Source organism: Pelodiscus sinensis, chromosome 19 (assembly GCF_052426305.1).
Source record: "Pelodiscus sinensis isolate ZL-2025 chromosome 19, ASM5242630v1, whole genome shotgun sequence".
NCBI classification, from domain to species: Eukaryota; Metazoa; Chordata; order Testudines; family Trionychidae; genus Pelodiscus; species Pelodiscus sinensis.
Genome location: NC_143070.1, coordinates 35,374,849 through 35,400,512, shown reverse-complemented (window position 1 = coordinate 35,400,512; position 25,664 = coordinate 35,374,849). Strand labels below are relative to the sequence as shown.

Sequence of the window (25,664 nt, the reverse complement as noted above, 5' to 3'; positions counted from 1 at the left end):
TGGCCAATACCAGATGCCCCAGAGGGAGGGATAGCAACAGGTAAACTTCACGTAATCCCTCCCCGTCTCCCACTTCCAGAGAAACACCATTCCTACCCATCCTAGCTAATAGCCATTGATGGACACAACCTCAGTGACTCTCTCCAGGGGATGAGACGTGGAGGAGACAGCATCTCTCGTATAGGATTTGGGGACTGTGAAATGTTCCCTAAGACTGTGTGGGGTCGCTGAAGCACTTGCATTAACTCCTGAGCAGGGCTTCATCCCTGGTCCCTTATACAAACGTGAGATGGGAAGAGGCCTCTGAGGTCACAGGTGGTACCCGAGGGGCGGGAGGCCCGTACCCAGCGAGGCCACCGTCTCATAGTTCTCCTGCATGACGTCCCTGTAGAGGGCTCTCTGATCCGGGCCCAGCAATGCCCCCTGCCCTGGGGTGAAATACACAGCCACCTCCTCGAAGGTCACCGGCATCTGGAAAAGCAAGAATCCCCCACTCAGAGCCTCCTGCCCCAGCCACCGTCCCCGTCACAGGAGACCCGATCCAGCCCTTCTGCTGAAGGGGATTTACAAGTAGGGAGATAAAATCCCCTTTACCCGGTTAACTGATTAAACAGGAGTGGGCGGGGAGGGGACACTCCAGCCCAGCTGTTTCTGGCCCCCCAGGGGGCTGCCAGCTCCTGGCCCGCGTGGGGGCTTGGCAGGGAACCCGGCTGCTCCCTGGGTTGTATGCTGGGGAATCCGGCTGCTCCCTGGGTACCAGTTAACCCATTACCCTTTAACATCCCTACATAGACTCCTGGATTATGTATTCCCAGGCGGAACAGTGCTGGTTTCTCTTACCAAAGAGGAGCAGTGGGGCCAGAAACAGAGCCTGTAGCAGGGATGGGAGTTTCCAAAGGGACCTCTCCCGGAAGAAACTCAGTGTGGCTCCCGGAGCATTTGGAGGTCTGGGTCGCCTGCCACAGCCCTGCAGGACAGGTTTGTACCCAAAGCACCAGGGCCTGCTGGATCCCAGCCTTTGGCTGCCTCTCTGCGAGCTCCATCACAAACCCCCTACCTGAGCCAGCTCCGCTGCAGCCATGTCCCTGCCCCATGCCCCCGGATGGGGGCGGAGTCCAGAAGGCACCGGGCCTGGGTTGGCAGCCTGTCAGGGCAAGAAGAGAATGGGGCAAGTTTCAGAAGGGGCTTCATGTCACCCCCCACCCAGGCCCCACCAGGTCCTTGCCCTGTGGACAAGGAGGTGTAGGGTTGCCAGATGGTTTCAACAAAAATACGGGGACACACTTGACATTAGGTCACAATCTACATCACATCTGATTCAGAGAATACGGGACAGTTCTATTCGCTCATTGATAGTTTCCTGAACAGAAAGCTCAAATACTGGACTGTCCAGTTCAAAACCGGACACCAGGCGCCCTAACCTGGAAGTGGGAAGAAGTGAGTCACTTCATGGCAGGGCAGACCCAGCTGCCCCCACCAGGGCTAACACCACGAGACATTAACACCGCCCCCCCAAGGCAACAGAGTCCTGGAGCCGAGGCTGCATGAGAGCAGGGTGCAAGGGGGACCGGGCAGGGCCTGGCTTTTCCCCTCCCTGCCCCTCACCTTGTCCCAGGACAGGCTCTGGCCCGGGGGCTACAGGAAAAGGGGCTGGGGGCCGTGACCTCCCCCGCATTGCCCCTGACCGGCTCTGCCGCACCGCCGGGCTGGGACTTTCGGGCCCCGGCCGGGTCCAGCAGCTCTCCCCGGGCTGGCTCGGCTCCTGCGGGCGCACCTGGGGGCGGAGCGGGAGGAGAGGCGCCGGGAGGGCAGCAGCGCTGGGGCGAGGAGAAGCCATGGGGAGAAGGGGGAGGCAGAGTCACTCCCCGGCCCTGTGCCCGGGGCGCGCCCCTCACCTGCCGGCTGCGTCTCCGGGCCGGGCGCGCAGCAGGGCGCAGCGGGCACCGCGTCCCCCCGGCCGGGCGCAGCGACTCAGCCCGGCTCCCGCCGCCTGACAATGGAGGGGTCAGGAAACGTCTCACCCCGGAAGCTGAAGCGCCGAGATCCCGGGCCGAGCCGAGCGGAGCAGCCGGAGCCCTCCTGTGGCAGCAGCGGATTTCTGCACCGGGCAGCCTGGCGCGGCGCGGCGTGGGAGCGCGACTCCTGCCAGCCGCTGCGCCTTCGGCTGCGCGGCTCCCGCCGGCTGCCCGGGCACCAGGGCATCCCGAGGGCTGCCCAGAGCCCCGGCACCTCCTGGCCCGGCAGCTCAGAGCCCCATCACCTCCTGGCCCGGCAGCTCAGAGCCCCAGTACCTCCCGGCCCGGCAGCTCAGAGCCCTGGCACATCTGGGCCTGGTCACCTCCTGGCCCAGCAGCTCAGAGCCCTGGCACATCTGGACCCTGCCGGTTCAGAGCCCTGGCACATCTGGGCCCGGTCACCTCCTGGCCCGGCAGCTCAGAGCCCTGGCACATCTGGACCCTGCCGGTTCAGAGCCCTGGCACATCTGGGCCCGGTCACCTCCTGGCCCGGCAGCTCAGAGCCCCGGCACCTCCTGGCCCGGCAGCTCAGAGCCCTGGCACATCTGGACCCTGCCGGTTCAGAGCCCTGGCACATCTGGGCCTGGTCACCTCCTGGCCCGGCAGCTCAGAGCCCTGGCACATCTGGACCCTGCCAGTTCAGAGCCTGGCACATCTGGGCCCGGTCACCTCCTGGCTTGGCAGCTCAGAGCCCTGGCACATCTGGGCCCAGTCACCTCTTGGCCCGGCAGCTCAGAGCCCTGGCACATCTGGGGCCGGGCAACTCAGAGCCCCGTCACCTCCTGGCCCGGCAGCTCAGAGCCCCAGCACCTCCTGGCCCGGCAGCACAGAGCCCTGGCACATCTGGGCCCGGTCACCTCCTGGCCCGGCAGCTCAGAGCCCTGGCACATCTGGGCCCGGTCACCTCCTGGCCCGGCAGCTCAGAGCCCTGGCACATCTGGGGCCGGGCAACTCAGAGCCCCGGCACCTCCTGACCCGGCTGGGTCAGAGCCCTGGCACATTAGCTCAGAGCCCTGGCACATCTGGGTCCAGCTGGTTCAGAGCCCTGGCACATCTGGGTCCGGCTGGTTCAGAGCCCTGGCACATCTGGGGCCATGCAGCTCAGAGCTCTGGCACATCTGGGTCCAGCTGGTTCAGAGCCCTGGCACATCTGGGTCCGGCTGGTTCAGAGCCCTGGCACATCTGAGGCCCGGCAGCTCAGAGCCCTGGCACCTCTGGGCCCAGCTGGTTCAGAACCCTGGCACATCTGTGCCTGCTGCATTGGTTATAAATTAAAAACAAAATTGCACCCTGGCACCTCTGGGGTCATTACAAATTCGATCTTGTCTGCGTGTCTCCCCCACTGTCTCTGGTACCCCAGCGTTAATGACCCCGCTCTCTGCTGGCAGCAGCTCCCACAGACATAAGAACAGCCACACTCGGTCAGACCGAAGGTCCATCTAGCCCAGTATCTCGTCTGCCGACAGTGGCCAGCACCAGGTGCCCCAGAGGGGGTGGACCAAAGAAAATGATCAAGCGATTTGTCTCCTGCCATCCTTCTGCAGCCTTTGGCAAACAGATGCCAGGGGCACCATTCTTTACCCCCTGGCTAATAGCCTTTTATGGACCTAACCTCCATGAAATTATCTAGCTTCTCTTTAAACTCTGTTATAGTCCTAGCCTTCACAGCCTCCTCTGGCAAGGAGTTCCACAGGTTGACTATGCACTGTGTGAAGAACTTTCTTTTATTCATTTTAAACCTGCTACCCATTAATTTCATTTGGTGTCCTCTAGTGCTTCTATTATGGGAACAAGTAAATAACTTTTCTTTATTCACCCTTTCCACACCACTCATGATTTTATAGACCTCTATCATATCCCCCGTCTCCTCTTTTCTTAACTGAAAAGTCCCAGTCTCTTTAGCCTCTCCTCATATGGGACCCATTCCAAACCCCTAATCGTTTTAGTTGCCCTTCTCTGAACCTTTTCTAATGCCACAATATCTTTTTCCAGGGTAAGAGACCACATCTGCACACAGTATCCAAGACATTTCTCTGGCCAGCTGCTTGAGCAATTCCTTGCTCCTTTCTGGACTTGGTGTGTTAGTGGCGCAGCATTTTGTCAAGGTGGGGTGGGCTAAATCCTTTATCTGATAGATTCGTAAGGGCAGAGAGAGGGCACCGCATGGCTGTCCAGGCTGGTCGCGCTTGCATAGCACATGCCAGGGGCGCTAGGCCCCTTCCTTGGTTAATCAGAGAGAAATACTTCAGGGGGGATTCACAAATGTACTGAGGCAGAGCCCTCCCCCATGAGCCCACCTTCTAGGCTAGCGCGTGGTGCACTTCATTATTTCTGTGGGCTGAGGACAGCTTCGTCCGGCCCCTATGCCGGGTATGGGACCCCCAGCACCACACTCCGGGAAGGGGGAAGGGCCTCAGGAAGAATGGGGGGGGGGTGGGGCACTGCCCAGACCACGGTGTGTCCCCCCCCAACCCTCCGAGCTGCCCAGAGTGCGCTGCACAATGCCCCAGCGGCCATTTAAAGGGTCCAGGCTGCTGTCATGGCCGGGCCCTAGGGCAGTCGCCCCTTTCACACCCCCGGTAGCGAGGCTGGTCTGAGCTTAACACTCAGCTGCAGGGAATTAACTCTGGGCTCGTGCAGGGGTAAGGTTGGGTCCCTTTTACCCTGTGTACCCACAAGGACGGGTGGGGTGGGAGGGAGCTCTGGAGCCTTCCCTGAATACCCACAAGGGAGGGTGGAGGTGGAGTCTTACATTGTGCGGAGAACAGGAGTCCCAAGCCCTGGTGCACCCCTTGGGGCAGACGCTCCCATCCCCATCACGGAAACCCCAAGCCCCGACATACTCTGGGAGAATTTCAGCCTTATTGCAGAGTGAGGAGCTCATAGGAAAGAGGGTGGGGGAGGGGCCCTAAGCCTACCCCTAACCTCCCACCCCCACTGCATACCTGCACCCCCAGGGTCTCAAAAGCTGCAGGGGGTGGGGGCACGGTTTGGTCCAGGAATGCCTAGAATATCCCCTGAGGTTTTGGGATTGGTCAGGTGCAGCTTTCAAACGCCGGCACGTTCCTCACGCCGGGCCGAACGGAGACAGGCCGTCGAGCTGAGCAGACACGGGCCGTGCCCAGACAAGCTCACCCGCTGAACTGGTCAGTCGTGGTCGGTAGAATCTTCGGTCCAGCTCCCAGACGCCCGGGGGCCACGTCTCCACGGTGGCGCTGGGAAGGGGGCAGCTAATCGCAGGTGCTGTAGGAACACCCCCTCTGCACGAGACACTAGTTGGACTGTCATTGAGGGGCGGGGAGCCACCGGACCCTGCACCCCCACCCGCAGCCAGACGTGAATCTCAGGCAGCAGGGAGAACAGAAAGTTTATTGGTTCACCGGGACGCAGAACCAGGATCAGTCAGTACAACCAATCTTACCGGGGGGGGCCCCCGTTCCAAGGCCCCGCTTCTCATCTCTGACCCCCAAGCCAGCGAGAGTCACGCACACACCCAGCAGCCCATCTCTGCCTGCAGCCAGCCCCGCCTCCAGCCTTCGTGGGCAAAAAGGTGTCACCTGGTCGCACCCCCCCTCCACAGGCTCAGGTTACAGAAGGCATCAGCTGAGACTCAGGGCAGCCTCCCTCAGTGAGCGTCACCCCTAAAATTCCCATCTCCAGCCGGGCACCGGTGCAGTGCCCAGGGAAACTGAGGCGCGCGCACACACGCGGGGTTACTACAGGACCGTAGAATTCCCAGGCAACATACCAAAGCGAACAGAGCGGATACAAGCCCCCCTTCGGCACAGGCTGATGGAAGCGTTTTGCCCTGGGCCTAGCTGTACGTGTGCCAGGGTTAGCTCGGCTCGGCTCTGGTGAGCAGGGATGTGGATTTTTCACACCCCGGAGTGCCGCTGCTTTGCCAGGCTACATGTCACACGTAGACCAAGGCTTCCCTGCCGCGTCTGTCATCTGTCTCGGTCACGCTACTGCTGTTTCTTTCCATGGGTCACCCTCTTCTTGGGGCAGGGCCCCAGCCCGGCTCTGAAGCCATCGTTCTGGGCTCCAGACTGTCAGTTTCCATTCCCTTTGTCACAAGAAAGGCCTAGATTCGAGAAGGAACCCGGGGCCATGCCCACTGCTGTGAGGGGTCAGGCACACCGGCAGGCTGCAGCCATCATGCAGGAAGACATGACTTCCGTGAACCCCGGGAGAGACTCACAGCCTTACCCAAAATGCACCGTGCTTTTCCCTCCTGGGGTACATCTGCACAGCTGCTGGGAAGGGGCATCCCCTCATGGGGCCGTGCACCCCCCACCTCCCTGCAGCGCACCAGGACTCTGGCCCTGGAACATCCGTGCTCCAGTTGCTGGACCACAGAGTTCCAGCTGATAAAGGTACAGCCTGTAGTAACATTTCCAAAGCAAAATATTTCAGGTTCAGAGAATTCAGTTTTTTGATCCAAACAATAACACTCCCCCCCGGCCAGGACATGCACTTTTTTCTCCCAGAAACCAGACACCTGATGCTTTTCACAAACAAAGGCTCAACTCAACTCCTCCAATTTCCCATCAAAAATAGATTTGGTGGGAACGTTTCAACCCAGTCTACAGCTGTATCATCTCTCTCTTCTGCATGGGCAGTGTTCCCTCTAATCTTTTTTATGTGTGTGTGGAATGATGTTTGTTCTGTGCACCCATACAGGTGTGAATGTGCACCACTTGTGGGTGCTTTGCTAATCAGCTGTGTGGCATTGGAATATCTTCTGAGTGGCCACTCAAGCACCCATCTTACAGGAAACACTGTGCATGGGGTCTATGCACTGCTGCTCTGGACGGGCATGACCGTAATATGCAACACAGTCTGGGCTGTCACTACAATGGGGCCAGTCACAGGGCGGCCCTCCTTCCTGTGTTTCCGTTGATGGGACACAAGCCCTGAGCTATGCCGGAAGCTTTTCCCGCACTCAGGGCATGTGTAGGGCTTCTCGCCAGTGTGGAGTCTCTGGTGGGAAGTCAGTTGCGAGCTCACGGTGAAACTTTTCCCGCAGTCGGGGCATTTATAGGGCTTCTCTCCCGTGTGGATCCTCTGGTGCCTGATCAGCTGTGAGCTGCAACTGAAGGTTTTAGTACAGTCCAAGCACTTGTAGGGCTTTTGCTCCATGTGGGATCGCTGATGGACAACCAGGTTTGAGCTCCGATTGAAGCTCTTCCCGCACTCAGGGCATTGGTAGGATTTCTCCCCCATGTGGGTTCGCTGGTGTCTCACAAGCCTGGGGCTGTTCTTGAAACATTTATTGCATTCGAGGCATTTATAGGCCCTCTCCCTGGTGTGGGTTTTCTGGTGCCTCGTGAGGTGCGAGCTCTCGTTGAAACTTTTCCCGCACTGGCTGCATTTGTAAGGTCTCTCTCCTGTGTGAGTCCTCTGGTGCCTAATAAGGTCAGAGCTGTTGCGGAAACATTTCCCACACTCCAGGCACTGGTAGGGCTTCTCGGTCGTGTGCACTCGCTTGTGGATAACCAGGGTCGAGCTCTGGCCAAAACTCTTGTCACACTCGTCACACTGGTAGGGTCTCTCCCCCGTGTGGATTTTCTGGTGTCTCAGGAGGTAGGAGCTGACACTATAGCTTTTCCCACACTCAGGACACTTGTAAGGCAGGTCTCCCGTGTGGGTTCGCTGGTGGGCAGACAGATTGGAGCTGTGGTTGAAGCCTTTCCCGCAGACGGGGCACTTGTAGGGTCTCTCTCCAGTGTGCAGCCGTTGATGGGTCGTGAGGTTCGAGCTCCGGCTGAAGCCTCTCCCACATTCATCACACCGATAGGGCCTCTCTCCCGTATGGATTCTCTGGTGGTCGACAAGGGCCGACCTCCAGCGGAAGGTTTTCCCACACTCACCGCACGAGTTCAGTCTCTCTCCAGTGGGGATTTCCTTGGGTGCGGTTTCTAGGAGCTCTCTCCCCGCGGGCTGGCTTCTTTTCTGCCTGAGGGACTTCCGCAGATTGCATCCATCAGCCCCCCGCCCAGGACTCTGGGAAACGTTCCCTTCTGGATGTCTGAATAGCCGCTCCTCTTGTTCCACCCGCTCAGCACCTTCCTGCTCCAGATTTTCTCCCTCACTCACCGGCCCATCACCTGCTGGGACAGAGAGAGAACAGAGAGAAGTCAGTCCCTGTGCTGAGGGAAGGAGAACAAGGAAAGGGAGGAACAAACCAAAGTAACCAATGGAGAGAGAGTTGAACGAGGAACCGAATCCCTGAGAGGACAGGACCAGTTCTCCCCTGCATCCCAGCTGAACATCTGTAGCCAAAGTGTAGTCGTTTAGCGCTGGTATAAGAACATAAGTATAAGGATGGCAATAAAGTCCTATAAAATGATTTGCTTATCAGTTCTGCAGGCTTCTGTATCACTCTAGCTCTGATGTTTAGACAATGTTTCCTCTAGGGCCTTGTTTCTTGTTAGCATCATAAATTAAGTTGTGTCTCTTGTCTCCATTGCAAACTAAGTTGTGCCCCTTGGAAACTCTACTAGCAGAAGTCTCAGAGGGGGAGGCATGTTAGTCTGTAACTGAAAAAAACTTTACAAAAAACCAAATAGTCTTGCAACACCTTAGAGACTAACAGAAAATGTAGATGGTATCATGCACTTTCGTGGGCACAACCCATTTCTTCAGATGAATGGAGTTAAGGGGTCCAATTTCCAAATAAACAGCACAGAAAGAGAGGGGACAGAGGGGTGGGGGAAAGAGAAGGAGAAAGAAAGGGGAAAATATTGTCAGTTAGAGAGTCCATGCTGAATGAAACAGTGGGAGTGGGTCCTAAGTGCTCTTAAGCTGCGTTTCTCAACAAGTGGTAGGAGAGAAGTCTGGGGGGAGGTAGGTCAACACCACTGAAACTGGGAGAAAACTTAATTTTTGTTTTAAGTTTGACAGGGCTTTATTATTTTTGTACTTTTTACACCCCCAAATGTCATCGCTCAATTAAGCGATGAAACAATAATTAAGTTGTTTAAACAAATGTGTTGCAATGGAGAAAAAAATTGGTGTGTGTCTGAAAACTGTAGGTACTGGGGGTACTTACAATTTAGTCATTTTTTAAAAGATGGGGAGGGGTGCTTTATAAAGCAAAAGGTTGAGAAACCCTGCTCTTACGCGCCAGGCGCTTGGCTTTTCGTGTCATGGGGGGTGCAAGGCAGCGGCCCCTCCAGGTCTGTGAAAGGGCCACTAGGATGATCCGAGGAATGGAAAACCTGTCTTATGAAAGGAGACTTAAGGAGCTTGGCTTGTTTATTTTAACCAAAAGAAGGCTGAGGGGGGACATGATTGCACTTTTTAAATAGATTAGAGGGATAAATACCAGGGAGGGAGAGGAATTATTTAAGTTTAATACCAATGTGGACACAAGAACAAATGGATATAAGCTGGCTAGTAGGAAGTTTAGACTTGAGATTAGAGGAAGGTTTCTAACCATTAGAGGAGTGAGGTTCTGGAACGGCCTTCCAAGGGAAGTAGGGGGGGGGCAAAAGATCTATCTGGTTTCAAGATTAAACTAGATGGGTTTATGAAGGAGATGGTTTGATGAGATAACAGGATCTTGGTAACTAATTGACCATTCATTATCAGTGGAAATAGGTCAGTGGAGGGATGCTAGGAGTTACTGTAGAGAACTTTCTGGGTGTCTGGCTGGTGAGTCTTGCCCACATGCTCAGGGTTTAGCTGATCGCCATATTTGGGGTCGGGAAGGAATTTTCCAACAGGGTAGATTGGCAGAGGCCCTGGAGGTTTTTCGCCTTCCTCTGCAGCATGGGGTACCGATCACAGCTGGAGGATTCTCTGCATCCTGGGACCTTCACAGTATTTGAAGGGTTCAATACCTGAGCTCTAGGTGAGAGGGTTATTCTGGGAGGGGTGGGTGGGATTCTGTGGCTTGCAGGGAGGCGCCCGGGTCTGCAGCGAGGGGCTGAGCAAGCAGGGGCCAGTGGGCGCAGAGGGGGCGGGTCTCTCATGCACCCCTCCCCCCCCCCAGAGGCGCCCCCCCCCCCCAGCCCGGGGCTGCCTTACCCCGCCCGCGCGCCGCCTCCGCGCTCGCCTGCATCCCCCGCGCGCGCCGGGCTGCGCCAGGGCCACGCGCACCTGCCTCCCCGGGCGCGGCAGCGCCCAGCAGGGGGCGCCGGCGGAGCGCCTGCGCATGCGCCGCGCTACCCCGTGGTCGCCGGGAGCGAAAGCGCAGCGCGCCCCGGCCGCCCCTGGCTCCCGCGCATGCGCCCTGCGTGACGGTCCGCGCGGCGCGACTCCTTCCGCTTCCGCTTCCGCTTCCGCCTGCGGGCAGCGCCCGGAAAGGGGGGAGGCAGGAGGGGCCGGTGGAGCCTGAGGTGAGGCGGGGAGGGGCGAGTGGGTGGGGGCGGGGCTGGTGACGTCTCAGATGGGGGGGCAGGTTGGAGGCCCGGGGCAGATACATGGGGGGGGGGGGGTTGGTGCCATCTCAGATCTCGGGGGGGGGGGCAGAGCTGGGGGGGGGACCTGTGGGGGGGCAGAGCTGGGGGGGGGGCAGTGGAGGGGGGTTGATTTGAGGCCCGGGGCAGATACATGGGGGGGGGTTGGTGCCATCTCAGATCTCGGGGGGGGCAGAGCTGGGGGGCCTGGGGGGGGCAGAGCTGGGGGGGGCAGTGTGGGGGGGGTTGATTTGAGGCCCGGGGCAGATACATGGGGGGGGGGGTTGGTGCCATCTCAGATCTCGGGGGGGGGGCAGAGCTGGGGGGGGTTGTGTGGGGGGGGGTTGATTTGAGGCCCGGGGCAGATACATCGCTGGGGAGAGGGTTGCCTGATGGTTTAACAAAAAATACCGAATTAACCCCCCCCCCCCCAAAAAAAACACCAGGAAAAAGTTCTATTGAGTAAAAAAAAAAAGGTGCTGCGCCTTTAAATGGCCCCGCGCTCCTCACTCCCCCGCTAGACGCAGCAGGAGAAAATTGTCCCTGCTGGACTCCTGTCCACGAGAAGCAGGAAATACTGTAACCGTACCGGACTCAAACCGGTGTAACAGAATGACACGGATGCCCGAAGGAGGATTTACCAGACTTTTATTAATCAGCGCTGATGGTCGTCCCCTCGAGCTTTATAGCCAAAAAATGGCGAGGAGCGACCCCGTGCCGCTCTGTGCATAGCTTTTTATCGGATACATGAATAACAGTTTGATTGGCTTTTACATTTCATTGGTTAAAGCACAGCAATACATTATTTCTAACGTTCACGATTGGCATTCCAGTAGTTGGGGAGGGGTACTCTTATCTTATGCCTATGTGCGGTTTTACTTTCTCATAGCTATGTTGCTGATTTCTGCCTGCTTGTGCCTGTCACAAGTTAGAAAATGTGAAATACAGCTTCATTCTTGCTCGACAGGCTAGTGGGCCCCTAACTGCTGTTAGGCTAGTTCCTTATCTTTTTCGGGCAAGGGGCAAATTCCACTACAATACCGGACATTTCACTTGTCCCATATTTTCTTTTTTTTTTTTTTACCGGACGGGGGACCCGAATAATGGACTGTCTGGGCAAAAACTGGATACCTGGCAACCCCAGGTGGGGGAGGTTTTGCCCTGGGACCCAAATCATTCACTGCCTGGGGAGAGGGGAGGCTCCTTGTCACACGCCAGTGGGGAAATCAGACACCAAAAGACCTGAAAACCGGAGTCTTTTAAAAATGTGTTTGCTGTTCATTTTTGTGCATCGCGGGGGATAATTTTCCTGGGTTTTGGCGGCTGACTCAGGATCTGTGATTTGTCTAGGTCAGCGATGCTCCATGTGAGACAAACACTGGCCAGGAGTGGCCCAGCTCAGAAGTGGGTAATGATTTTTTGATAGGGGAGCCACTCCGAGAATTTGGTAAGTGGTAGGGATGTTTGTGTATAGTAGGCCTGTAAACAATTACCCATCAAGCCTGGATTTTTTAGTTAATCCTAATGACTACACACACACACCTGCCCTTGCTGTCCCTGTGTCAGAGGCTGCAAACCAGGGGAGAGGTGAGAGCCAGTGCTTGTGGGATCGGCTCCCCACGAGCACCAGATCCCATGGTGTCACGTGCCTCTTTATCAGAAGCAACGGGAGGGGGGTAGGCGGGAGCTGGTGCTTGCCCCATGAGCGCTAGCTCCTGCCCCCCCCCCATGTAAATGCGTAACTAAAATGTAAGATGTTACACGTTTACACAAAAACATGTTAGTTAACATCCCTATTGCATATATCAATTTTGGGCTTTCTACTCATTTGTTTATACTTCTAATTGCACATTTTAAAGACATTTTTATATAGGCTACCTCTATTGATACGATTCACTTTCACGGTGTTTTTCCTTCTGACGGTTCTATTCTTCTGTGTTACTAAAATCCAGGATTTTTAAAATGAATAACCCTTCTCTATATAAAAGCTTCAGAGGGGTAGCCGAGTTAGTCTGTAACTGGAAAAACTTAAGGTGCTGCAAGACTATTTATTGTTTTTTAAGTTTTTCCTTCTCTTGTATAGGTTGGATTTCTGGCATAGTGCTGACCTAGGCAGATTTGGCTTTTTCCCCATTGTTTTTACAGGAGCTAGCTCTTGCTTGTTTGTTAGTCCATAGTAAATTACAACTTTTCTTAGTGCTGAGGACAGACTATAACACTGGCTCAGATGTGAAGTTAAACATTATTAATTAGAGATATAAACATGTAACCATGTACACAGTTAACCGGAGAGTGTGTACTCATTGGTTAACATTAACGGTTATGCATAAGCTCCTGATATGCGCAGATAGCTGGCTTGCCACTGCAGCTGTAACTGCTGAAATTTTCAGCAGTTACACAGTTACTTAAACACATTTTAACATCACTATTATTAATAGCATGACAGCTTTGTTACCCATTGTGGAGCTAATGGTACCGTTTTGCTGTCACAGCTATTTGCAGCTGAATGTCTGCAGCCAACACCCCCTCTCTCCCGTTAGAGGAGCTAAAACATTTCAAACTAAAGGAGTTAGCAGGTTTTTAACCTCATTTCCCTTATGAAGGGTTTGTCTCCATGTTATGTCGCTAAAGGTATGACGTTAAAGCTCATAAGTTACAGCACCTTAAATTTGAAAAATGTCAATGTTCAGTTTAAATATGCTGCTGTTTTAAAAAACACTGAAAGCTGACTGGCTTCCACTGTATAAGTCTGTTCAAGGAGAGAAACTGCTGGATCCCCAAGGCCTCTTCAGTCTACTGGTTAGAGGCTTAGTGTGAACAGGTAATTGAAAGCAGAAGCCAGACAAATTCAAACTAGATAGTAGGCACAAATGTTTGATAGGGAAGATGATTAGCTGCTGAACGAAATGACCAGAGGAAGTGGCAGATTCTCCATATCTCGAAGTCTTCAAAGCAAAACTTGACAGGTTTCTAGAAAATATGCTTTGGGGGAATACAGGTTTGCACTGGGGTAACGAGATTAAATGTAAGGGCTTGTGCCGCAGCTACGTGATCTAATGATCCCCCCCCCCGATCCTGTGAATCTGTCAATCTGAGGATCCCATCCTCTAAATGTTCAGCAGGCATGTTTAATTTCAAGCATCTAAAGGGTCTCCTTGACTTCCTTTAATCTCTCTTTTGCAGAAGGTTTATAAAGTTTAGTTCTGATGAGAGGGCCCAGGTGTGTGCTGCAAATAAATGGATGAAGACTAGGGGCTTTAACTACAGGAACCTACATTTAGACACCTACATGCATAGTCACCTGCCTGAATATCAGGCTTGTTTATCAAAAATAATGAACAAGCCAGGTATCGAGAGAAAATAATATGGATCTAACTGGTGGGTGCTGTTTATATAATACCTAGACTCAGTATTTGCCCAGAATGGCAGAGTCTAGCCTGTGTGTCAACAGGGACAGAGTCTGGGCAGAACGGGGGCATGGAAAGGATTAAAGCCCCTTCTGAAATGTCTCCGATTGCCCTTCTCCCCCTGACAGGCAGCAGAACACCCATGTCTGTCTCCAGCTCAGCCCCTGGCCTGCAGAACAAGGGACCGGAAATGGCTGTGGTGGGGCTAGTGACCTTCGAGGAGGTGGCTGTGTACTTCTCTGAGGAGGAATGGGCTCTGCTGAACCCGGGCCAGAGAGCCCTCTACTGGGACGTGATGCAGGACAATTATGAGGCTGTGAGCTGGCTGGGTAAGGATTCCTGTCCCCTGGGGTATCAGAAGCTGGGAGGGGGCTGGGAGGCCGGTGGCTCTTGAGCAGCTGGGTCAGGTTTGGTTCAGGGTCTCTTATTGCCCCCTGCCCCCCCAATATTGAAAGTAAGAGCCCCTAAATCCTGGCTCCTGTGTGAGAGACTGTCCCCTCCATGCCCCTTTCCAGGGAATGCAAGGACATGGACATAACAATAGTACTGCCTTTCCCACTGCCAAGGTCTCAATGCGCTTCCCCACCATCTTGCCCATGTTGTGCCTTGGCCGGAGGTGTCAGTGGAAGGGCCCAGGCAGGAACGGCAGGTACGAGAGGTCCGGGTCCGGCTGCTGTTGGTGCCTGTGGGGTCCCCCTTGTGCCAGTGGGCTGAGCCCCTGGAAGGAGGGTGCTGTTCCTGGAGTCCTTCCCTGCCTGTGGCTGATCTCTGTGACATGCTGGTTCCTGGGGCTGAGAGAGGGTGGATGAGCCCGTTCACATCCTGCGAGAGCTCTGTGGAGAGTAGCTCTGTAGCAGATAAACTTGAACAGAGCACTTCTTCCGTTTCAGACATGGCACTTGCGGTCAATTCCCTGTCCCAACACGAACTTCCCGTGTGACCTTGGTCATGTCACTTAGACTGACTGCGCCCCAGTTTCCTGTCTCTGCAATAGTCATTACAGTATGTCCCTGTTTCACAGGGCTCAGCTGCATATAAGCACCCTGATAGCCAGGGCTCGACAAATAATACAATCTACTCGCCTATGGCGAGTAGATTGTAACCCGGAAGTGCCAGGTTTGGGCGATCTGCGGATGCGCAGAATGATCTGTGGATGCACGGCTGGCGAGCGGGGCTCGCTGCGGTTCGGCAATCCCTACTGATAGCATAGTGGGGTTCTGATTGACAATGGAGGTCCCAGGTACTGCTGTGACTGACTTTCTTTGCTTCCTGTAGCAGCTGTGGTGCCGTATGAATGCTGCTAGCGCCACAGAGCATCGTTACGGCTGCCCAGGGCGCCTCTTTCTGGCGCTCTAATGCTGGCTGCACTGGCAGAACGTGTGGCTTGCCCATGCAGCACAGCTCAGGGCTGTGGCTAAAGAAATACCTGGGCTTTGTTTGGGGGCTAAGGCGCTTGGTTAGGTTTACTGTCGAAGGAGCAGGGTGTTAGTGTCCCAGCTCCCCAGGCACTGGTACAGTGAGATGTGTCCCACCCTGAAAACGGGACCAGCTGAATCAGCAACCAGAACGCTGCCCCTCCGCCAGTGCGAACGTGCCCCTCCTGTGACTTCTCCTTCCACGCACTGACACAAACAGCGTGCACATTGTGCTTAATGTGTGTTGCTACCATCCTTATCCTTGCACCTGTTCATTTTAACAAAACACTCGTAACTATTCTCTCCTCAACCCCCCTATCCTTTCCGCCCTGATTTGAGTCAGTGTGTTCCTCTGCCATCTCTTGGAAGTGTGTGTGTATAAAAACATAAGAACGGCCAGAGTGGGTCAGACCAAAGGTCCATCCAGCCCACTGTCCTGTCGGCCAACAGTGGCCAATGCCAGGTATCCCGGAGGGAGTGAACAGAACAGGGAATCCTCATGTGATCCCTCTCCTTCATTCATTTCCAGCCTGTGACAAACAGAGGCTAAGGACACCCTCCCTGCCCAGCCTGGCTAATAGCCATTGACGGACCTGTCCTCCATTCATTTATCTAGTTCTTTTTTGAACCCAGATGTTCAAAATCCAGGTGTTGCAGGTACCTCAGAGATTGGTGTTTTCTGCCCTCCTCACCACTTAGGAATTTGCTTGCCTGGTTAGCTGGTACCTAGTGCACTGCCATTCTGCCAAGGCCTGTCTATTTTGGTTCCCAGCCATTGGTTCATGCTGTGATGCCAAGGGCGCCAGCAAGGCCTCCCTTCCCCCCTTGTTATCTTTTTACGGGAGGATGTTCGCCCACCATCCCAGAAACGCATGGGGTATAAACTGAACATGTGCAGTGGCCTAAACTCTTCCCTTGGCCATTTTGTTTCACCCACCCGGACATTCCTGCCCCATCTGTCCAGTCGTCTCCACATTATCTCATACAACCTGTGGACAGTTTTTTTCTCCCCCTCATCAAGTTGGTTTCAGTTATCCAATATTGCTTTGGAAGTGGGTGACGGGAGAGATCATGTGAGGATTACCTGTTGTGTTCCCTCCCTCTGGGGCATCTGGTATTGGCCACTGTCGGCAGCCAGGATACTGGGCTAGATGGACCATTGGTCTGAACCAGCGTGGCCGTTCTTATATTCTTATGGTTTAGAATAACATGTGCCTCAAGATGCAGTCTTACTGACCACATTTTACCCTCTCAAAAGCAGGGGAAATTGCCTTTGTAGTGCATTAACCAATTAAAATCTTAAGTCAAGTCTAATTGATAGTGTTGAATTTGTGAATGAACAATAGTTTGGGTGATAAAATTATTTTGTAGAAGGATGGCTACTTTTAAACCCATTATTGAATGTCCAGGCAGGGTAAAATGCATTTCATCAAGTTTAGCTGACCTTTCAGCTTGAATGTGTAAGGAATGTACCCACAACTTCAACTCCAGCGTCTTCACCTCCATTTGGGGTGGGGATAAGCTGGATTCTCTCAATTGGGAATGGTTGTGAGGAAGGAGGATGCATTCAGCTCATGATTATTCAAACTTTAGAGCCATTATTTGGATGTGTTCCCCCTTTTCTGTTCCTCTGTCAGAGTTTTCCATTCAGCTCAGCGCAGACAATGACTCCTGTCTGGATTCTCTCTCCCAGCAGATGATAGGACGCTGAGTAAGAACAATGAAGAGAGTCTTCAGCCTGAAGGACCAGAGCAAGTGGCTCCATGTGCGATGTTCCTGGGAAGATCCGAGGGGCATGTTTCCCAGAGTCCTGAGCGGGGAGAGACCTGTGAGAATCAGAGTAGCCTAGAACGGCAGCAGGGAAACCATGCAAGAGAGGGACAGGGTAAATGCAGTCACAGGAGCAGAGGGGTGAAAATAAATAAAGAACCCAATCAACAGATAATTCTCAATCAGCAAGAACCCTATACTTGCGGCGACTGTGAGAAGATCTTCCATCGGAGAGAGGCCCTTATTTTACACCAGAGAACCCACTCAGGAAAGAAGCCCTTCAACTGCTCTGAGTGTAGGAAAAGCTTCAGTCAGCGCTCAGACCTGATTAAACACGAGAGAATCCACACAGGAGAGAAACCATTCAGCTGCTCTGACTGTGGGAAAAGCTTCAGACTGAGGCCCCACCTCATTAGACATAGGAGAACCCACACAGGAGAGAAGCCCTTCATCTGCTCTGACTGTGGGAAATGCTTCAGTCAGCGCTCCTGCCTTACTAGACATCAGAAAATTCATACAAGAGAGAAACCCTATAAGTGCTCTGACTGTGGGAAAAACTTCTCTCAGCGCACAAATCTTATTGAACATCAAAGGACGCACACAGGAGAGAAGCCTTTCAAATGTTCCGACTGTGGGAAATGCTTCTGTCGGCGCGCAGCCTTGATTAAACATCAGAGAATCCATACTGGGGAGAAACCTTTCAAATGCTCTGACTGTGGGAAAAGCTTTGGTTGGCGCTCACATCTTAACAGTCATCGTACAATCCACGCAGCAGACAAACCCTATAACTGCTCTGAGTGTGGGAAAAGGTTCAGATGGCGCTCATACCTCATTAAACATCAGATAATACATACAAGAGAGAAACCCTATAACTGCTCTGTCTGCAGGAAAAGTTTCAGTCAGAGGGCACACCTTGTTAGACATGGTAGAATCCATACCGGAAAGAAACCCTTCAAGTGTTCTGACTGTGGGAAAAGCTTCAATCAGAGCTCACATCTTGTTAGACATCGGACAATCCACACAGGAGAGAAACACTTCAGCTGCTCTGACTGTGGGAAAAGCTTCAGTTGTTGCTTAGATCTCAACAGTCACCGTATAATCCATGCTGTAGAGAAACCCTATAACTGCTCTGAGTGTGGGAAAAGGTTCAGAAGGCACTCATACCTCATTAAACATCAGCTAATACATACAGGAGGGGAACCCTATAGCTGCTCTGAGTGTGGGAAAAGGTTCAGTAGGAGATCAGACCTTGTTAGACATTGGAGAAGCCACTCTGGAGAGAAACGCTTCAACTGCTCTGACTGTGGGAAAAGCTTCGGTCAGAGGTCACACCTTGTTAGACATAGGACTATCCACACAGGAGAGAAGCCATTTAACTGCTCTGACTGTGGGAAAAGCTTCAGCCAGAATGCATACCTCGTTATACATCAGAGAATCCACACAGGGGAGAAACCCTTTGACTGCTTTGACTGTGGGAAAAGCTTCCTTCGGCGCTCAAGTCTTATTAGTCATCAGAGTACCCACACCGGACAGAAACCTTTCAGCTGTTCTGACTGTGGGAAAAGTTTCGGTTTTCACTCAAATCTGAAAAATCATCATACAATCCACACCGGAGAGAGACCATATAATTGTTCTGATTGTGGGAAAAGTTTCATTCAGAGCTCAGACCTTGTAAGACATTGGAGAATCCACACAGGAGAGAAACCCTTCATTTGCTCTGGCTGCGGGAAAAGCTTCAGCCAGAAAGCACACCTGGTTATGCATCAGAGAACCCACACAGGGGAGAAACCCTTTGACTGCTCTGACTGTGGGAAAAGCTTCCTTCGGCACTCAAGTCTTCTTAATCATCAGAGTACCCACACAGGAAATAAACTTTTTGACTGCTCTGACTGTGGGAAAAACTTCACTTTTTGCTCAAGTCTTAAAAATCCACCTACAATCCCCATAGGAGAGAGACCCTATAATTGCTCTTATTGTGGGAAAAGTTTCAGTCAGAGCTCAGACCTTGTAAGACACAGGAGAATCCACACAGGAGAGAAACTCTTCAACTGCTCTGACTGTGGGAAAAACTTCAGTCAGAGATCACATCTTGTTAGACATAGGACAATCCACACAGGAGAGAAACCCTTCGTTTGCTCTGACTGCGGGAAAACCTTCAGTCAGAAAGTACACCTAGTTATGCATCAGAGAACCCACACAGGCGAGAAACCCTTTTACTGTTCTGACTGCGGGAAAAGCTTCCTTCGGCACTCAAGTCTTACTAGTCATCAGAGAATCCACTCAGGAGAGAAACCCTTCAGCTGCTCTTGCTGTGAGAAAAGCTTCATTCGGCGCTCAAGTCTTATTAGACATCAGAGAACCCACACAGGAGAGACCCCCTTCGACTGTTCGGACTTTGGGAAAAGCTTCAGTTTTTGCTTAAGTGTTAACAATCATTGTACAGTCCACGCAGGAGAGAGAGCCTGTAACTGTTCTGACTGCAGGGAAAGGTTCAGTCACACCTCAGACCTTGTTAGACATTGGAGAACCTCCTCAGAAGAGAAACCCTTTGACTGCCCGGACTGGGGAAAGCTTCTGTCAACACTCAAAACTTATTGATCACTAAAGAGCCCACACAGGAGAGAGACCTTCGCCTGCTCTGACTGTGGCAAAACCTTCAGTCAGAACACAGACCTCATTGAATATCAAAGAATCGACATAGATGATAGGGTTTCTCCCCTAAGTTCCTTTTAGCTGAGTGGCCATGTAGCCATACAGTAGCCTATTAAGTACTGTACAAGCACTTCGAGCTGGGGTTGGGAGAGATACCGCTACCCACTGTTTTCAGCCATGGACCAGACGTGTGATGGCCAGGGAACAGTTGTCTATCCATGTCCTCAGCCTCAGAGGTGCCTCTCTCCCTCCCCACAGCAGCACCTGAGATGGGGAGGGGAGAGAGCTGATGGGAATTTTCTCTCCCTTGTGTAGGCATCCAGTGGCCAGTCTCTCAAACCCTTGGCCCATCCCAGATCCTACACCCCCAGCTGGGGCCCTCACCCCTCCACACCTCAAACATCTGTCTCAGCCCTGAGCCCCTCATCCCCAGCCCCACTGCATTGCCAGCCCTCACACCTCTGTTCCCCAACTCTTTGCCCTAGCCCTGAACCCCTTTTCCAGAATCCAACCCCTTTCCCTTCAGGCTCCACCCTTGCTACATAAATTTTGTTCTGTGCACCAAGATGGAGGGTTATGCCACATCATCTCCAATATTGATTCCCATAACAAAATTCATTCCGCACATGTGGGAAAAGTTAGATGGAAGACTTCAGTGAACGTTCACACCCCATTTAACAGACAGTTCCCACACGCTAGAACCCTTGTAACTGCTCTGACTGCAGGCAAAGGTTCAGTTGGATCTGATACCTCATTGAACACTAAAGAACCCTCAAAGAGGGGAACCTGACTGTTTCAGTGCAAGCAGAAAAAGCTTCACTCAGCGTTCACAAGTTCTGTCATGTCAGAGAGCCCACAGGCAGAGAAGACCCTATGAATGGCCAAGTGCTGGAAAAACCTCAGTTGGAGGTCAGTCCTTGTTGCCAACCAGATAATCCACTCAGGGAAGGACCCTTTAAATGCTGAGAATTTGGGAAATGTTCAGTCAGGGCTCAGCCCTTAATAAACCTTGGAGGACCTACAGGGAGCATGCCTTGAGTGTGGGAAAGTCTTCTAGCACAGCGTATCCCCTCATGAGATGTAAGAAAATCCACCCAGGAAACATACTGTAGAAATGTGCTGGCTAGGGATGGGCCAAGAGAATACAAATCTTACTACTTCCTGCCAGTCTCAAGAGTCCAGCATGCCCACATTAGCTCTGGAGTGAGGACATGCAGCATGAATGAAATGTCCTTCCCAGGACAGAGCGAGAGGTAGAGATAAGATTCCCACGGTATGATAGGACTTGAGTATGCCTTGTTGGGAAAGCTGAATGTTTTGTGTCCACTCACTTCATTTACATTTGATATTGCACTCCTGAGCCCATTGTTATCTTGTCTGCTGTGACTTCTCATTCACCCTGATATCGGTTTTCTGACACTGAGTATTGCAAACGCCCCCTTTTTTGGTTCCTATAGAATATCAGAAAAACAACACTGGGATCAGGAAAGGCTGAGTGATGTGAAAAAGCCCCTTATAAAATGAATGAGGAGGGATAGGTGTCTTAGAATTGCATGCCCAAGTTCCCATAGGTTACACAGGGAGCCTTATAAGCTAACCAGTGTGACATGTCCTAAGCCCTGTCCGTTGTATGGTAATAGGTGCAGATTTCTTCTTCCAGTTCATGAATTGTGGAAGAGAAATGATCCTCTGACAAAAGGGCCCAATCCAGTAGACGTTTTCTGAGCTTGCCTACCTCTCTGGTATGAGAATCTTCTTTGGAGCCTTTTGGCCAGAGCTCAGGATACTCACCCAGGGTATGTCTACACTACCCCGCTAGTTCGAACTAGCGGGGTAATGTATGCATACCGAACTTGCTAATGAAGCCCGGGATTTGAATTTCCCGGGCTTCATTAGCATAAAGCCGCGCCGCCATTTTTAAAAGCCTGCTAGTGCGAACCCCGTGCCGCGCGGCTACACGCGGCACGGGCTAGATAGTTCGAACTACGTAGCCATTCCGAACTATCTGTACGCCTCGTGGAACGAGGCATACAGTTAGTTCGGAATGGCTACGTAGTTCGAACTATCTAGCCCGTGCCGCGTGTAGCCGCGCGGCACGGGGTTCGCACTAGCAGGCTTTTAAAAATGGCGGCGCCGGCTTTATGCTAATGAAGCCCGGGAAATTCAAATCCCGGGCTTCATTAGCAAGTTCGGTATGCATACATTACCCCGCTAGTTCGAACTAGCGGGGTAGTGTAGACATACCCCTAGGGTGTGTGAGACTATGTCAAAGCCAATCCCTCCCCTTAAGCCAAGGTCTTAGAGCAGGGATCTGCCACCTCTAAGGAGAGTACCCAAGCCTCACAGCTATCAGGACACCCATTTAGGAGGTGACTATCCCTGAATCCAGTCCCTTTGCTCCAGAGACTCTTAAATTTCCCTGAAGACAAGACCCTAAATCCTGTCACAAAGAAGATTCCAGAAATCCCAGCTACTAAGAAATTCACAGAGGTTTTGGAAATCAGCTGTTGCTAAAATTCCAGAGGGGATTTCTGTGCAGCTGGGAAGTTGGAATTTCACCTAAGAGAGCATAATTCTTCCTTTCCTAGAACACTGACCCCATTAGAGTTCAGTTCTGTTCCTGAAAACTAGAGTCTTGGGCTGGTAGCTGCTGTTAACAGAAAGTTATCAGAGTCATATCAATCCAACAACTACTGGCAAGGATCCTAAAGTCATATGGCACAAAAGGAAAGAATGATGCCAGAAACAGTCAAAGTAGTACAGCCTTCACTTCTGACAACAAAACTGGATTTGGTTAGCGGTAGAGCCCTATCAAATTCTTGGTCCATTTTTGTTAATGTTGCAGTCATGTGATTTTTAAAAATAAATGTTGTGATGTCAGATACTTTAATGTGAAATTTAATGGTGGTGTAATTGTGGGAGTCCTGATCTAAAAAGGAATTGTAGGGAGTGGGGGTGTCACAAGGTTATTATCTGTGTGTGTGTGTTGTGGTATTACTACCCTAATGTGCTGCCTTTCATGGGGTGCTGCCTTCAGAGCTAGGCACCTGGCTAACAGCTACCACTCTCTGGCCACCGTGCTCTGAAGGCCGTGCACAGATAAGGGTGGCAGTACCAGGGACTGGAAGCATTTCAGAGAACACTACCTTTGAGGTCCTGAGTTTGTCTCTTTCTAGCAACCTAGATTTGACATCCAGGATCTCTTTCCTATTCTGCCTTATGTCATTGGTACCTAAATGTACCAGGATCCCTGACTCCTCCCCAGCACCACACATCTGGATGTCTGGAGTGATTTTCAACCTTGACACCAGGCTGGTAAGTTATTATGCGGGTTTCCTCATCATTGCAAACCCAGCTGTCTATGTTTCTGATGACCAAATCCCCCATTACTAACACCTGTCTTTTCCTAATGACTGGAGTTCCCTCCCCCAGAGAGGGATCCTCCAAGCGAGAGGGCACAACATCATCATCTGGAAAGAGGGACCCAACTACGGGATCATTTCCCTCTGCTCCTGTTGAATGTTCTCCTTTCCTGAGCCTTTCATGCTCCTCCACAGCACAGAGGTTGTCTGACCAGGGGGGCAGGTGGGAGGTCTGTTCTACTGTATCCCAGAAAGTCTCCTCTATGTTCCTCTCTGCCTCCTTTAGCTCCTCTGATTCAGCCACCCTGGCCTCCAAAGTATGTATGCAGTCTCTCAGTGCCAGGAGTTCTTTGCACTGAATGCACAAATACACCACCTCTCTATAGGGCAGGTAATCATACATTAATCCCAGGGTTTGCTCAACTCCCACTCCACCTGAGACTCTGCTCCCAACTCCGTCTGTTCCTTGAACGTGCAACTTAGACACGCCTCTTCCCACCCCCATTCTTCTCCTCTCTTCCAGCAGATGCCCATAAGCTGGGAAATCTAGAGTCATGTCCTGGCACAGTCCAAACCAGTCCCATTGAAATATGGCCGTTTAGGGCTGTGAGAGAGGCCATCCAATCTGTCACCTACAGATAAAGAGGAGAGCCTAGAAGATTTAAAGAAAACTTAGGCTGATACCTTCCTGTCTGGCAAGGCCCCACGGATCAATAGTTGGGGCTGTGAAATGCTGATTTCTTTATTATTTTGTTATGTGTCCCACCTCTGTATTGTTTCTCTGTACTGCCCGGCTGTGTCTACACTGGCACAATCTCGTGCAAAAGCATCCGCTCTTGCACAAAAACTTGCTGCCTGTCTACACTGGCTGTGTGTTCTTGCTCAAGTAAACTGACGTTCTAATGTATAAAATCAGGGCTTCTTGCGTGAAAATGCAGACATTCCCACTCAGGAATAAGCCCTCTTGCGCAAGAGCTCTTCCAGAAGAGGCCAGTGTAGACAGGCAACATGAATTTCTTGCACAAGAAAGCTCTATGGTTAAAATGGCTGTCAGAGATTTCTTGCGCAAGAAAGCGTCTACACTGGCATGGATGCTCTTGTGCAAATGCACATGCCAGTGTAGACGCTCTCTTCTGGAAGAGCTTTTGCAGAAGAGCTCTTCCACAAAAGAGTTTTTGTGTGAGAACGTGCCAGTGTAGCTGTCTCTGGTTCTTTGATTGTTCCTCTTTGCTGTTTAAATAATTTTTCTGGGTGTACACCAATTAAGGTGGCGGGATATAATTGGTTAGATGATCATGTTATTGGCTAGCTAAATGTCAGTAGAAGGATTGGTTGAGGGATTGTTGAGAATATTGGGGGCAAACAAGAAGTGGGAGGGGAAAAAAAGCAGGGGAAAAAGGAAAGGAAACTGGATTCATGCTTGCTGGAGGCTAACGCCAATACACATCAGATTGTTTACATCTCCAGACTTCAGGGCTACATCTACACTGCAGGCTTTTAGTGCAAGAACTGTTTTGTGCAAGAGTTCTTGCACAAAAGGTCTTGCACAAGAGCGTGTCCACACTGCTATGTGCTTTTGAGCAAGGGATGTGCTTTTGCACAAGAGCATCCATGGCAGTGTGGATGCTCTCTTGCGCAAGAAAGCTCTGATGGCCATTTTAGCCATTGGGGTTTCTTGCGCAAAAAACCCGTTGCCTGTCCACACTGCCTTTTTGCACAAGAGCGCTTATTCCTCGTGGGGAGAGGAATAACTCTTGCGCAAGAAGCCTTCTGTTCTAATGCCACACCTGGCTCTGACCTGCTCCAGCCCCAGCTCAGCTCTGCTGTCACACTGCTGCTGCTCTGCCTCCTGCCCCCGGATTGCTTCTCTCCCCCTCTGCCTCTGGTGGCTGCAGCCCAGCTCCCAGCACAGGTCAACTCCATAGGCTGCTTTCTGGTTGTCTCTGGATTATGTAGCTCCACTCCCCAGCTTGGCTCAGGTCTCTGCTCTCTCCTTAACTTGGCCCCACTCTGTCCTCTCCCATTGCCCCAAGCGAATGTTAGTCTCAGAGTCCTGATTTCCCATTAACCTTTCTCCTTTCTTTTGGGGCAGGGGGCTAGCCCCAAGTCCCGCTGAGAATGAGGGGCCAATAGTCCCTCCTACACAGCAATGATCTAATGGGGAGCACTAAAAGAATTGTGGCGAGTGGGATGGAAAGACGGAACAAACAGCCATCAGGTCAACACCCAGCTCAGACGTGCAGACAGCAGCCGCTGTCAATGAGCCTCTGGTGGCCAGTCTGAATATAGAAAAAGCACAGCAGCTGCATGGGGCCATGAGGGGTAGGTAAGGTCCCATGGGAAGCAAGGCCAAGAGGAAAAACAATTGAAAAGAACTGGCAGTTTTTCATAGGGACTTTATTAAGGGCCCCAAAAGCAAACAATTCCACTGTGTAGGAAAGATAGGAAGTCTGGCAAGAGACCACCTTGGCTTAACCAGGAAATCTCGAATGATCTAAACATCAAAAAGGAGTCCTATATTAAAAAAAAGTGGACTCTAGGTCAAATTACAAAGGGTGAACATAAGCAAATAACATAAGTGTGTAGGGGTAAAATTAGAAAGGCGACGGCCCGAAACAAGCTCAGCCTAGCTAGAGAC

At 52.1% G+C, this 25,664-nt stretch overlaps 3 protein-coding genes across 5 annotated transcripts in view; 1 reads left to right on the top strand and 2 right to left on the bottom strand.

The window, feature by feature from the left end:
- LOC142823148 (uncharacterized) overlaps positions 1-2,054 on the bottom strand; it is a 50,380-nt gene extending 48,326 nt beyond the window's left edge. The window contains exons 1-3 of the mRNA XM_089771438.1: positions 1,896-2,054; positions 1,058-1,144; positions 345-471 (exon numbers count right to left, since the gene is read on the bottom strand). Of these exons, the coding sequence (XP_089627564.1) occupies positions 345-471; positions 1,058-1,081 (151 nt within the window). The 5' untranslated portion in view covers positions 1,082-1,144; positions 1,896-2,054. The remainder of the gene's footprint in view (positions 1-344; positions 472-1,057; positions 1,145-1,895) is intronic.
- A 2,892-nt stretch (positions 2,055-4,946) lies between these two features.
- LOC149523146 (uncharacterized) lies at positions 4,947-10,241 on the bottom strand. Of its 2 annotated transcripts, none has more exons than XM_089771383.1 (2): positions 10,050-10,241; positions 4,947-8,128 (listed from the first exon to the last, which is right to left on the bottom strand). In XM_089771383.1, the coding sequence occupies exons 1-2, from the start codon at positions 10,081-10,083 to the stop codon at positions 6,810-6,812; spliced, it is 1,353 nt and encodes a 450-aa protein (XP_089627509.1). In that variant the 5' UTR covers positions 10,084-10,241; the 3' UTR covers positions 4,947-6,809. The 2 variants fall into 2 exon arrangements, with proteins under 2 accessions (XP_089627509.1, XP_089627508.1); XM_089771382.1 differs by having other exon boundaries at positions 4,947-8,125; positions 10,050-10,225.
- Positions 10,242-10,324: 83 nt separating this feature from the next.
- On the top strand, positions 10,325-20,691 carry LOC106731269 (uncharacterized). 2 transcript variants are annotated; one of them, XM_075913553.2, is made up of 4 exons: positions 10,325-10,360; positions 11,771-11,867; positions 13,956-14,156; positions 16,939-20,691. In XM_075913553.2, the coding sequence occupies exons 3-4, from the start codon at positions 13,970-13,972 to the stop codon at positions 19,608-19,610; spliced, it is 2,859 nt and encodes a 952-aa protein (XP_075769668.2). In that variant the 5' UTR covers positions 10,325-10,360; positions 11,771-11,867; positions 13,956-13,969; the 3' UTR covers positions 19,611-20,691. The 2 variants fall into 2 exon arrangements, with proteins under 2 accessions (XP_075769668.2, XP_075769667.2); XM_075913552.2 differs by having other exon boundaries at positions 16,936-20,691.
- The last annotated feature ends 4,973 nt before the right edge of the window (positions 20,692-25,664 follow it).

Bases quoted from the DNA above. Each gene is read 5' to 3' on its own strand.
- LOC149523146 (XM_089771383.1), bottom strand. From the start codon at position 10,083: ATGCAGGCGAGCGCGGAGGCGGCGCGCGGGCGGG. The intron at 8,129-10,049 runs GTAAGGCAGCCC...TCTCTGTCCCAG, and splicing joins GGAGGCGGCGCGCGGGCGGG to CAGGTGATGGGCCGGTGAGT.
- LOC106731269 (XM_075913552.2), top strand. From the start codon at position 13,970: ATGTCTGTCTCCAGCTCAGCCCCTGGCCTGCAGAACAAGGGACCGGAA. The intron at 14,157-16,935 runs GTAAGGATTCCT...TCTCTCTCCCAG, and splicing joins TGAGGCTGTGAGCTGGCTGG to CAGATGATAGGACGCTGAGT.